The sequence below is a fragment of the Ctenopharyngodon idella genome, chromosome 14 (assembly GCF_019924925.1).
Source record: "Ctenopharyngodon idella isolate HZGC_01 chromosome 14, HZGC01, whole genome shotgun sequence".
NCBI lineage: Eukaryota > Metazoa > Chordata > Actinopteri > Cypriniformes > Xenocyprididae > Ctenopharyngodon > Ctenopharyngodon idella.
Genome location: NC_067233.1, coordinates 14,721,276 through 14,734,631, shown reverse-complemented (window position 1 = coordinate 14,734,631; position 13,356 = coordinate 14,721,276). Strand labels below are relative to the sequence as shown.

The 13,356-nt window shown below is 36.4% G+C and overlaps 1 protein-coding gene across 4 annotated transcripts; it reads right to left on the bottom strand.

Annotated features, from left to right (window-relative positions):
• Nucleotides 1–1,096: 1,096 nt before the first annotated feature.
• On the bottom strand, nucleotides 1,097–13,234 carry slc30a9 (solute carrier family 30 member 9). Of its 4 annotated transcripts, none has more exons than XM_051859615.1 (20): nucleotides 13,067–13,234; nucleotides 12,212–12,360; nucleotides 11,860–12,051; nucleotides 11,594–11,611; nucleotides 11,460–11,507; nucleotides 11,264–11,363; nucleotides 11,059–11,151; nucleotides 10,496–10,578; nucleotides 10,343–10,401; nucleotides 10,105–10,172; nucleotides 9,235–9,337; nucleotides 7,798–7,853; nucleotides 7,574–7,709; nucleotides 7,063–7,102; nucleotides 6,898–6,969; nucleotides 6,674–6,781; nucleotides 4,686–4,851; nucleotides 3,944–4,073; nucleotides 3,614–3,727; nucleotides 1,097–2,590 (listed from the first exon to the last, which is right to left on the bottom strand). In XM_051859615.1, exons 2-20 carry the CDS (start codon nucleotides 12,318–12,320, stop codon nucleotides 2,546–2,548), a joined length of 1,740 nt encoding a protein of 579 aa, XP_051715575.1. In that variant the 5' UTR covers nucleotides 12,321–12,360; nucleotides 13,067–13,234; the 3' UTR covers nucleotides 1,097–2,545. The 4 variants fall into 4 exon arrangements, with proteins under 4 accessions (XP_051715575.1, XP_051715576.1, XP_051715577.1 ...); XM_051859616.1 differs by having other exon boundaries at nucleotides 12,212–12,357; nucleotides 13,067–13,230; XM_051859617.1 differs by lacking the exon at nucleotides 13,067–13,234 and adding an exon at nucleotides 12,753–12,909.
• Nucleotides 13,235–13,356: the final 122 nt, after the last annotated feature.

Sequence of the window (13,356 nt, the reverse complement as noted above, 5' to 3'; positions counted from 1 at the left end):
TAAACCGCTGTATGGTCTTGGCCACCGTGCTGCAGCTCAGTTTCAGGGTCTTGGCAATCTTCTTATAGCCTACGCCATCTTTATGTAGAGCAACAATTCTTTTTTTCAGATCCTCAGAGAGTTCTTTGCCATGAGGTGCCATGTTGAACTTCCAGTCACCAGTATGAGAGAGTGAGAGCGATAACACCAAATTTAACATACCTGCTCTCCATTCACACCTGAGACCTTGTAACACTAACGAGTCACATGACACTGGGGAGAGAAAATGGCTAATTGGGCCCAGTTTGGACATTTTCACAAATTTACACTGTTATACAAGCTGTACACTCACTACTTTACATTGTAGCAAAGTGTCATTTCTTTAGTGTTGTCACATGAAAAGATATAATAAAATATTTACAAAAATGTGAGCGGTGTACTCACTTCTGTGAGATACTGTAATATATATATAGTAAAACCAAAAATTAAGACACTAGATATAATTTTTAATATTTTTTTTACTAGTGGGTGAAGGACACTATAGTTCATTTATGTAAGTGAGGATAGCAAAATAAAGTAAACTGTGACATATCATACCCAAAAATTCTTCATACTGTAGACTACCAGTAAAAGTGATAAAAATTTGGGACCAAAAATTATTCAGACACTTTGACCTGACCATGTTTTGCTTAAGTGTTATCTGACATAATTAAAATTATTTTTTTCTGACACAGTTTAACTCTGAGTTCTTGTCATATGTGTGTAAAAATGTCATTAATTTCTCTGAAGAGACGTCTTTCAGCAACAGTTTTCAGCATCCATTCATAAATTCATAAATACCATTTTCAGCGTCACAATTCATAAGTCCATGATACATTTTTTTCAGGATTATTGATGAACAGAAAGTTCAAAGAAATCACTTATTTCTTTTCTTTAAATACATAAGCAATCACTTATGTATCAATTTGATGCATCCTTGCTGAACAAAAAAACTATAATTTCCTATAATATAAAAAAGTCAAATCTTACCCCAAACTGGTGAACAGCAGTGCATATTCATAAAAAAAAAACATCAAACCGGTATATATATATAAAAAAAGAGACAACTATTCAGTGATTTAATAAATTAATTGCAATTTATTAATCAAATTTTCTTCAGTAGCTCCAAACAGCTCAAAGATCTAACCAAATAGCAATCTGACACAGTCAAACATATTTAAAATATATATAGTCTTAAAGCCTTTTCCAAAACAAATTTCAACTTTTTAACCTTGAATGTGTTCATTCAACCTGCATTAGATATAGAAATGTCTGACTGTGCCTAGAGGGAGATGAAGCTCTGATCACATTACAATGTTTAAAAACCTTACACAGGTTAGACTTCAGCACAAGAGAGCGCATAACTACCACAAAATGTACTGTTTGCATGTGTAATGAGGCTATTTTAATGGGCTGGATGCTTCTTTTTCAGATATCAAAACCGGAGTGTTTTATTCTCACAGTCAGGAATTATTTACAACGAAACACATGGCCTAGTGTTCACAAACTGGGTGGCAAATCAACAATGCCAACCTAGAATGTTTTTTTAGTGACTTTAGAAACACGAATCTGTCTTTTTCTTCATTCATTCTCACAAAATTACAGCTTAAACAGTGTCCCAAAAGCAGCATAAGGACATTAGTACTGTTAGCGTAGGAAGGATGTGAAGATCTGAGCAGTCCTCATCAGACATGGGCGATGGATACCAATTTGATTCTATAGTTCTCTCATTACTTTTAAATGTGGATATAATATATCAATATAGCTTAGAATACACTTTTTTTTTTAAAAAATCTGTTATTAGTACTATTTTAATCTTTTTTAAATAAATGGAAATTTCAAAAGAAACTAAAGTTTTTAAAACATCAATTTAAACTGGATTTTTTTTTTTTTTTTGCAGTAGATTACAATTACTGTTTATTCTTTTTGTAACTTACTCATAAACATTCAACAAATCGGCTCATTTCATTTAATGATAATGGCATCGCTTGAACACGCCATCATCTCTGTGAATCCGGAAAGCAATAGAGTAACATGGGAAATATTTTTTACATATAATTTAAACCTGTGGTTTTACATAGCAGAATGGAAATAGTTCTGTTTCCCTTCATGTGAACTATTTCTAGAGATATCCTGTTCACCAATAGTTTGGTGTCATGCGAGAACTCTTGTGAAATATGAGTGTTTATGCTGCTTTGCTTGCAAAGAGTAAAATGAAATAAGACAGTGGTCCTTTTATAATTCATGGACATGATTTTAAGGCTCTGATGGTACAAACTTCCATCTAGAACTGTAGTCCAATGACTGTAAAATAATCTTTATTGGCCATGTCTCCATCCAGTTGGAGTTCTCTTTGTATTGGCTAAGGTTTTGCTATCTTAACAAGCTACCGAAACCATGTACCGGTTAGTGCTTTGGTGATGTGGGATAGGTGTAACTTAAGACTTCAGCTGATTGGGTGTTTGGAAAGAACGGGACGGGAGGTCACTCAAGATTTGATTAGTTCTCCTTCCACTTCATCCATCCATTATAAAATCTCCAGGTCCACATGCCGCACCTCAGGATTACGTTGCTGGCGAAGATAAAGAGCAGGAGTCAGTCGAGGGAAAATAAAGACAAAAACTTGTTCTTAAAGACATTCGATTCATCACATACACTATCGTCCAAAAGTTTGGGGTCAGTAATATTTTTTTATGAAAGAAATGAATACTTTTATTCAGCAAGGATCCATTAAATTGATCAAGAGTGACAGTAAGGACATTTACGTTGTTACAAAAATATTCCATTTCAAATAAATGTTCTTTTGAACATTATATTCATCAAAGAATCCTGAAAAAACATGGTTTTCACAAAAATATGAAGCTGTTTTCAGTGTTGACAATAAAGATTGCTTTTTGAGCAGCAAATCAGCATATTAGAATGACTTCTGAAGGATTATGTGACACTGAAGACTGGAGTAATGATGTTGAAAAATCAAATTAAGAAATTAATTAAAATAGACAACCGTAATTTTCAATTGTAATAATATTTCTCAATATTACTTGTTCTACTGTAATATTGAATAAATAAATGCCGCATAAGAGACTTCTTTCAAAAACATTCAAATGATCTTACCAACCTTTTCCTTTGAACGGTAGTGTATGGTTTAGAAATAAATCTCCTTTTGTTAATTCTGACAACATCAGAACCAAAATAAATGCATTCAAAAGCAAAAAGAAAGATCACAAATTCCACATACATTCACTGTCCAATGTCTGCCAAGACATCAATGTAAAAAGGCAATTACAGTGAGGCTTTCTGTGAAACATCAAATCAGATTTTTCTTTTCTAAAATTAAACACTGGAGAGTGAAACTGGAAGGTTTCACTTTGGTTTATTTGAATAGCTGTGGATGAATAGCTGAAGTGGTTTCTTTATGTGTTGCTTGAACTAGGGTTCGCCATGAGTGTGGTGTCTGCTGAATGTAGTGCTGAATTTATTCTGACAGCTAACCATACATCATGCATGTCTGATGAAAGTCATGGTGGTCAGTTTTACTGAAAGAGAGTCAGGATGGAGATACAGAGAGTTTTTGAATCATAATCTCATCAGATACCTTAAGTTCCTTCTCCAGACGGTCCACCTCTGCTCCTAAGGTGTCAATAATGTTCTCCCCATGCTTCAGCATAAAGTTCTCCAGCTCCTCTGGTGTCTTCACCTGCTGAATTTCCTGCAGGCCAGACGCACACATTTATAAAGCACACATAATTGTACAACTGATATGTAGGGCTCACAAAAATAGATTCTTCAGCAAAAACTACCATCAATTGTTAAAAGCACTGATAGTTTAGTAACTTCTATGCAACCATAGATAGACCTCAAACAAACACTACAGTCATGTCAGATGATCTGCATCAGACCAGAAGCCTTGTCTCTCAGCACGTACATTGAGGATCTGTTCAATATCTTGCTTCTCCAGGTATGAGCGTGTCACCACCCGCCCATCAAAGTCCACCTCCGCCTTGAAGCGCACTTTGCTCAGCCCCAAATCTGTGGCTTTGACATCATGAATCGCCCTGGAGACAAAATGACCCACAGTGAGGACATCAAATCTAATTTCATCAAAGCAAAAACGTATACTGATGTAAATCTGTCCAAGCAAGCTTATATCTGAGAATGTGATGCTTGCCTGAACCTGAAAAGCATTTGAAGTGGGTTGCCTCTGCCTCCATTTTTTAAATGGAATTTTGCAGTGTTCATTGTAAGTGATTCGTGCACATCATTATTGTTTTTAAATTAAATTCATGTGCCCTTTAATCAAAATAACTTCCCCTCCCATATGCAGCGACATGTCTGTTCTTCTCTGATGACGCGTTTCCTGACACGAAGGCGGGACAACCTGTCACTCACATGAGATCACAGCAATAGCAAACCACAACCATCCAATCGATACCTGATTGACAAAATCAAGTCCCGCCCTACCTTTTTTCTTGTTCGAGAAGCCATTTCATGCAGCTATACATCACAATAATGAAGAAAAGACTATCGCAGCTTCCATTTCATGCTGACTTTAATGTACTGCTTTGATCTGTAAGATGGCAGCTTGTTTGCTGATTAAGCTCTTCTGCAGACTGCAGGTACACGTACAGGACACACGTACTGGAGAGAGGCAGGGACAGAGGACTGACCTGACAGCAGGGTCGTTTTCCAATAACTCTGTGAGCTTCTGCACATGCTCGGCCTGGATGGAGCGGCCCAGCAGAGCCTCTGTGTTAGTGTAAATGAGGAACGCAGACACTGTTCCTAACAGGGTGCCCACGCCCAGAGAACCGAGACTGTCATAGTAGGGGTTACCTAGGTAGAAAGAGAAAGCGAGAGGATCAATGCAGAAGAAATGCAGGTAAAAATGAAACAGTGGCAAACATGGACATGAGCTGCATTACAAGTCATATACTATCCATCAGAAAATATTACATGAGACTAATATTAGTAAAACCCAAATCAAAGGGGTTGATGACATACTGTCAAATTAAAGGGATAGTTCACCAAAAAAAAAAATGAAAAATGTGTCATCATTTACTCACCCTCAAGTTGTTCTAAATCTGTACGAGTTTCTTTCTTCTGTTGAACACAATATAAGATATTTTGAACAATGTTGGTAACCAGACAGTTGATGGCACCCATTGACTTCCATAGTAGGAAAAAAATACTTTGGAAGTCAATGGGTGCCGTCAACTGTCTAGTTACTGACATTTTTTAAAATATCTTTTGTGTTCAACAGAAGAAAGAAACTTGTATAGGTTTAGAGCAACATGAGGGTGAGTAAATTATGACAAAATGTTCATTTTTGGGTGATTTATCCCTTTATTATCTACCATAAATAATATTACACAGCCCACTGCATTATGGAAAAGTTGGAATTTGTTAAAACATTTTTAAACTTTTTGTATAAACAGCAATGGCAATAGCAGATTTTTACAATTCTGAACTTAAAGGTTAAGTAATAAAGAATTTTGAGGTAATCCAATTGGCTAGATGCTAACACTGACACATAAATTGCCATCTTATGATGTTCTCTTACGTAGCATCAACAGTGAAGTACATTCTTTAGTGTGCAGAAGTACACAACTGTTCAGAAGTTTGGGGTCAGTAAGGTTTTATTTTTTTTTGTTGTTGTTTGAAAGAAACTGATACTTTTGATCAATTTAATGTGTCCGTACTGAATAAAAGTGACAGTAAAAAAACATTTATTATGTTACAAAAGATGTCTATTCAAATAAATGCTGTTCTTTTGAACTTTCTATTTATCAAAGAATCCTGTAAAAAAGGATAATGGTTTCCAAAAAATATTAAGCATTAATGATAAGAAATGTTTATTGAGCAGCAAATCAGCATATTAGAATGATTTCTGAAGGATCATGTGACACTGAAAACTAGAGTAATGATGCTGAAAATTCAGCTTTGCACCACAGGAATAAATTACACTTTAAAATAATTTTCTATTGTAATATATTTTAAATTGTAATGATATTTCACAATTTAGCCGTTTTTACTGTATTTTTGATCAAATAAATATTAACTCTGCATTCATAAGACTGCATTCATTATAAAATAATTTCACACCTTTGAACTATGGTGAATGTGAAATGGGAAGCAGTAGTCTTTAATAGCACAACAGAGACCTCTAGTGGTAGAAGCAAAAGTGCTATTTTTCTTTTTAAGCTCTGCTATTTAAAATAACACTGCTGTTATTTCATGGTTGATTACACTTCAATAACATACAACTGTAGTAAAGCACCAGATAATAAACTGAGCTGAAACTGCCATCAGGGCTGTTCTCAAGCATGAAAGGAGGTTACTGAATAGAGTATTTTCCAGATCTTTAGACAAATTTCCCACAAAGCCATGAAAACTACAGGGCAAAAGGAACTAGCTTCTGGGCAGCCGTAGATGTTGACTTTGTGATAGCACAGTGGTGCGTAGAGAGAGGTAGATTTACAAAGCTTAAAAAGAACATCAATTGCTTGTACAAGGTTATAAAGCTCAATCCCATATGCTTATTAAACTTGACCCTGCGGTCGAGACCATAGAAAGATGAAAAGAATGACAGTTAGCATGAAACAGGGGGGTCAGGTACGATGACGCTTACATTCCTCACATCAAAAGTCTTGAGTACCTGTAAGAGATGTAAGTCCCATACATCCAGCTGCCAGCACCACTCCGAGCACAGCAGCAGCGTCCTCCAACAGGACCACGTTAGTGCTGGGGTCTCGACTTTGCATCACTGTCGTCCACAAACAAAAGAACTATCAAACTGATCATCTCCAAAAGATGCCAAAACTATAATAACAGTCAATTAACATCAAAGGCTAATAGAACAGTTAATCAAAAGGTACATACCGTACTCATAAAAGGACACGCCTTGTTTACGTGCACTCTTCTTAATCTCATTAATAGCCACTAATAGTGTAGCTTTATAGGAAATCAGCAGATAGATGATATTAGTGATATTGTCATACCTTTGTGAATGCTAATAAAAATATGCAAGAAGAAACCACATCTCACCTCCTTCAGATACCAGAGACCCTGCTAAAATACAGTATGCCTACAAAAGACAAAATACATAAATAAATACAGTAAACAGCTATATACACTACTGTTCAAAAGTTTGAGGTCAGTAAGTTTTTTTTTTTAAATTCCATTTTAATTCAGCAAGGACACATTAAATTGACCGAAAGTAACATTAAAGTCATTAAACATTAAACATTTATAATGTTAAAAAGTTTTCTATTTTCAATAAATAAATGCTCTTCTTTTTAATTTGCTATTCATCAAAGAAACCTGAAAATAAATGAAGGAGTAATGACTGCTGAAAATTCAGTTGTCATCACAGGAATAAATGACATTTTAAAATAGAGAGAGTTATTTTCTAATAAAAAAGGTTAATCATGTTTTTGATCAAATAAATGCAGCCATAAAAAGGATATTACAGACACCAACTTTTCGAACAGTAGTGCATCATCAAATATTTCATAACATTTTGCACATCTACAAGTTCTAATTGAACGCTACTAACCCAGAGCAGTGATTCCATTTGCTGAGGGTGCAGGAGTCCCATAATGCCATGATACCAGGACAAGCCAGCACCCATCATGAAGATGCCCACTCCGCTGATGAGAGAGGCGATGTAACGCATGTTGGAGAAGCCGTACCTTTAATAAGAGAGGACAGTAGGCTTAGACATGACCAGTGGATATGGAGTTCAAAATGGAGGGATCAGTCTGTGTGAGTTGTACTTACGGATGGATGGCATCTGGGTTCCGGGCAGACTGACTGATGCCTAGTGCAAGAAGAGCCTGTGAGAGAAAGAGTATAAGAGATTAATTAAAACTAAAGAAAGGGACATGTATATATGTCTATCTAATTTATTTCTAAATCATACATCATTAGGCCTGTCACGATAACTACTTTTTGCTGGGCGATATATTGTCTCAGAAATAATTGCGATAAACGATACTAGTGTCATTTTAAGACCATTTTATGCCACTGAATATATAACCATAACATAATAGCATAGTAATGTAGGTAGGCCTACACACTTTAAAATGACAATGAACTTTTTAATTACAGTATCTAAATATTCTTAAGAATTAAGTGTCAAATATTTAAATATCCTAAATAATGAACCTTTGCTAACAAAAAGTGCAAAGTAACAAGCAGAAAAAGAAACTAAACACTTGCAAATGAAAAAAAAGGCACTTATATGGTGATTTTCCATCTACAGATTTTTCCGACCTTCTTTTCTCAGTAAAGTAAGGGTGCACACTACTGCTCAAAAACAATATGAACATCTGCTGCAAAAGACGCGAACACACTGGTCAAACATGAACATCTAGCGCATGTTCACATAGAAAAACAATGGAAAATCAGCACAGTGGAATGCAAAACAAGTTCTCTGTGAAAATTAACTACTAGACACTCGCGACTGTGGCGTCCCACCTGAAACGGCCTTAATGCTAGCTGCAAGGAACAGTGGATTGCGGCTTTGAAACCGAGTGCATTTGGACTCATTCTTTCAAACTGCCTGTAGTTGTCAGGAAAAAAATATAATGCTTCAAATGATGCCTTCTTTCCACTTGTTGATGTATCGATGTATCTGTGTATGGAGGAGTTGCTTGAGCCCCGTTTGAGCCTCCGACACGGAGAGCAGATAAGATGACAGAGGCAGCTAGAGCACACTATATTCATTTATGTAAACATAATGGGCAATATATTGCGCCACCAAAAAAAAAAAAAAAAAAAAAGAAAAAAAGAGGACATGCCCATATATCAGGTGATAAGTCGATATATTGATTATCGCAACAGGCCTATACTTCATCCTTTCTAGGCTGAATCCCAAATGGCACACTTTTATGCACTTTCGGTCTTGTGGACTTACAATGGCTGCAGCGTGCGCGTGTCCGTTAAGTCCACGAGACCGTAGGGTGTCCCATTCTTCATTTTAGGTTTCAGAAGGGTGCCCGTGAGCGCCCCCTTTGCGCCCGCTATACACCCTCGATGTGCACTTCAGCTGAGCCCGCAAGTCTGCAAGCTACGCAGAGGACTTTACCCGGCAGTCAAAGCGGCATTACGTCATGAAAGTGCGGACTCAGAGGAAGAGGAGGGTTTAGGGTGCCATTTGGGACTGGGCCGTAGGCATGTCATGGAGGTCAAAGGTGATAAGACGAACCACCTCACCTGATTGCAGGTATCAGCCAGCGAGTGGATGGCTTCTGAAAACATACTGGCAGATCCCGTATAAACCCACGCCAACAGCTTGAAGAAAAAATTCAGGCCATTTCTGCAATTACAAAAGTGAAATTAGACATTTATATCCACTTGATTCATATACATGTTTATATATCCTATGTATTCGTTTCCACAAAAATATTAAGCAGCACAGCTGTCTTCAATGTTGATAATAATAATAAATGTATTTCAGCACCAAATCAGCATATTAAAATGATTTCTAAAGCATCATGTGAGACTGAAGACTGGAGTAATGATGCTGAAAATTCAATTTTATCAAACACAGGAATAAATTACATTTTAAAATATATTAAAAGTCAAAAACGGTTCTTCACAATATTATTATTATTTATGCTGCATTTTTGATCAAAACTGTTCGCATCACCTTTCCATTTAACTGCACTTTTTAATCATTTGGGAATTAAGGATACTAATTGCTGCAGTTTATCAAAAGCCTTGGTCTTTTAAAAGATCTCTTTCAAAAACATTTTGAATAGTAGTGTATACATAAATTTATGGCATTACAATGTTCACAGAAAACACTAAAAATGGCCTAATGTAACTGCTTCATCAAGCAACATATTTTGACTTGTATAATGTACTAGACTAGATTTGGTTGTTGGAAAGTCAACAGACAAATGAAGACAGAGTGGGTCAAACCACATGTGAGAGCACATGCCATGTAACTCAATATCTCTAATCTAATAGATATTTGGCATGAGGTTAGCTTCCCCTTTAGACATAGAACTCATTCATTTTCTGTTTTAAGACTGACTGGCCCTGATATTGGCAGTGATGTAACATAAACTTAAGGCTTACATGCATATTGCTACCATCACCACTTTGCCCGGTCCTTCTAGAAATGTTGCTCTCGTCCTAGACCGAGGCTATAGGAGACACACACAATATATCTCTGAGATGAAATAAGAGCAGCATGACCATACAAGACAAATACGAAAAAGCACCAAGAAAGGGGCAGAAGATCATGAGGACTGGTTACGCCCAGGAATTGTTAACAAAACAAAAATTATAGTGACAGGTTTGAACTTGTTCTTACCTTTGTGTTTCCCCGGAAGTCTTTGTACTCTTTCAACAGCTGCTGATTTCTAAATGTGTCTTGAATGAGAAATACAAATGGTTATTTAGCTAGCAGATGACATGAAAACAGCAGAATGCAGATCATGAAGTAAATGAGGAGAGAATGACATACTTTCTTGGTACTCCTTTTCCACCGCTTTCCTGAGATTCCTCTCTCGAGTGAGTGCCTCTTGACTTCCCCATACATCCAGCGCTCTAAATAAGAACACCAAAAACATGCTCATTTAGATACTTGCACCTGATGCCCAAAAGTATATAAATTACCAGTAAAAAACTGGGGGTCAGTACGATTTGCTCATCAAGGCTGCAATTATTTGATCAAAAATACAGTAAAAACTATGAAATATTATAACAATTTAAAATAAATGTTTTCTATTTTAATATATTTATATATTAAATATATTTTCATATATTAATATATTTTAACATCATTACTCCCGTCTTTAGTGTCACATGATCCTTCAGAAATCATTCTAATATTCTGATTTGGTGCTCAAAAAACATTTCTTTCAAAACATTTCTTTCAGGGTTCTTTGAGGAATAGAAAGTTCAAAAGAACAGCATTTATTTGAAATATAAAGATTATAAATGTCTTTGCTGAATAAAAGTATTAATTGCTTAAAAATCTTACTGACCCCAAACTTTTGAATGGTAGCGTAAGATAATTGTACAAACTTTGCCTCCACATCTGATCGCAGGAAGACGGTAAAGGCTTCTGTGTCATCATGGGGACTACGTCGACGGATTTTCCTAAGCTGCTCAAGGTCACTTTAACACACAAACAAAAAAAACTGCATAGAATCACATGTAAACATGGTGGAAAGGCAGAAAACTGCATGATTACAAAGTAAACTACAAAAGCTCCACTTCCTAAGGGTACCTGGGTTTGAGGCAGAACTCATTCATAGCTCTAACTGCGGTGATGAAATTATTCTGGGTGTATTTGACGCCATATTCCCTTTTTTTCAGGACAGCCCGTACTGAAAAATTAATACAGTGATAGTTAAAATAAATAGAATCATGATATACTGTACATTCTATATGGATTTTCTGTGCATAAAACAAGACTGCACTACCTTTCACTTGAATACCCTCTGCTTTCATCAGACCTTGAGGTTTGGAATCTCAAATGCAAAAAGAAAAAATAACTGAATTAAAAACCATTAACAATAGAATAATCAATTACCACACCTATATTATACTCACTTACCAGAGCTAACTTTAGCACCTAAAAAGTGCAAAGACAGTAGCAAATAAATCAGCAGAGGTCAAACACACACACACACACACACACACATACACACAGCATATACAAATAAAAAAAATAAACACATATTTTACAATATTTATATACTCAAAGAGCACTAAAACCTAAGAAAACAAATGGTTTATAGAAATGTTCAGTATAATTTTAGACGTCATTCAAATGCCAATAAACAAACATAAGACAATGCAGAGTCACTGTGAGTTCATTACCAGCTATTTTTGCAGAGGGCTGTGCAGCTTGTGCATTCTCAGTGGGTTTTGGCTCTACAGGGCCTGCTGGAGATCCATCTTTACCACTGCTTGATGTTGAACAGTTCTGGACCTGTGTCCACGTTAAGGAAGCGGCTCTGGAATCAGGGAAGCTGAACCAGAGTTTGTGAACCCCCCCTCCACTTTGCCAACCTATTGAGAATCACAGTTGTGTAATCAGAATAATTTCTGGATCTAGCCAAGGATTATTGCATCTAATTGAAACTACTCATGTTGAATGGCAAGATATGAAAGACAGAATTAATCTGTTAACAAAATACATGCAAATCACAACACTGCATGATGCTCTTACCAAAACATGGCTTTGCTATTTTGAATGGTCTCTGAGACAGAGGGGCTCGGTGTTGCAGGTAGACCTGGCAGAGGACTTTCCATGGTCTATGGGCCAGGCTGGGGAACATCCTCTCTGTAGCAAGTCCCGGAGACACACACTGAATCCTGCTGGACATTTACATTATATTATGTTAGTAAATTAAGGTACTTGAATGTGTGTACAACAATGAAGCATATAAATGGGGAAAAAAGAGAAGCTTGTCAGATTAAGCTAATTAGAGCAACATGATCATGTGAACAACCACATGACATTTATCTCTATGCACAAAACGCAACACATTACACTGGATTTTAAAATAACCTGCTGAAATGAATGTTATCCACAATCATAGTGACAATTAGATCTATCTATCTACGTACGTATCTATCTAAAATCTTAAACACTAATTAGCTAAATGGGACAGAGGAATCCTAGAGAACTTGTCCGAACAGTTACATATTCACTAAAAGTCAAAGTTAGGACGTTATTTAAACCCAGTTCCGACAGTATAAACACTTACATGCTTTATTAGATCAGCATAAGCTTAGAATTACCACCCAATGATATCAGTAACCGGTTAGATATCCCGTCACTCCGTCCCTGAGCCAAGCAGCAGATGTCTAAACGTGCTACTACTTTAATTTCTATCAGATTAAGTGAAGACTGCCGCTCAGTAAACAACACACACTGCTAACTGAATCTGACTGCAGCCGGTATTTCAGTTAGCCTAGCTTGACAGCGACAGTTTAGCAAGATGCTACAGTTGCTGGGGGATTTATATACATATTACACACAGAAGCGGAAATAAATAACACTCCGTTATGCATGCTTTACCTTTATGAAGGTCAGTCCATCATTTATAAGTGGTGTTCGGCTAACTCAACACAGTCCATAGCGATTAGTATCAACATAACACTGAAAGCAGTGAAGACGGAGAGCTCGCGAGATCGTGGGTGATTGAACGAGATAGCGATATTTTTTCCACTGTGTCTGCAGTCTCGCAGAGCGGTCTCATAGTGGAGCAGCCCTTCATTGGAGCAGTGCTGTCAAGAAATTCAAAACTATATGTCTTTATGTTTTCAAAATTGGTCACGTTCTTAACTTGTCAGGTTTTAAAATAACAT

What these genes read in the sequence shown, in the direction of transcription:
- slc30a9 (XM_051859615.1), bottom strand. Translation starts at nt 12,320, where the DNA reads ATGTTCCCCAGCCTGGCCCATAGACCATGGAAAGTCCTCTGCCAGGTC. An exon ending in AATAGCAAAGCCATGTTTTG is followed by an intron (nt 12,052 to 12,211) that starts GTAAGAGCATCA and finishes GATTCTCAATAG; the next exon opens with GTTGGCAAAGTGGAGGGGGG. An exon ending in GAGTTCTGCCTCAAACCCAG is followed by an intron (nt 11,152 to 11,263) that starts GTACCCTTAGGA and finishes TGTGTGTTAAAG; the next exon opens with TGACCTTGAGCAGCTTAGGA.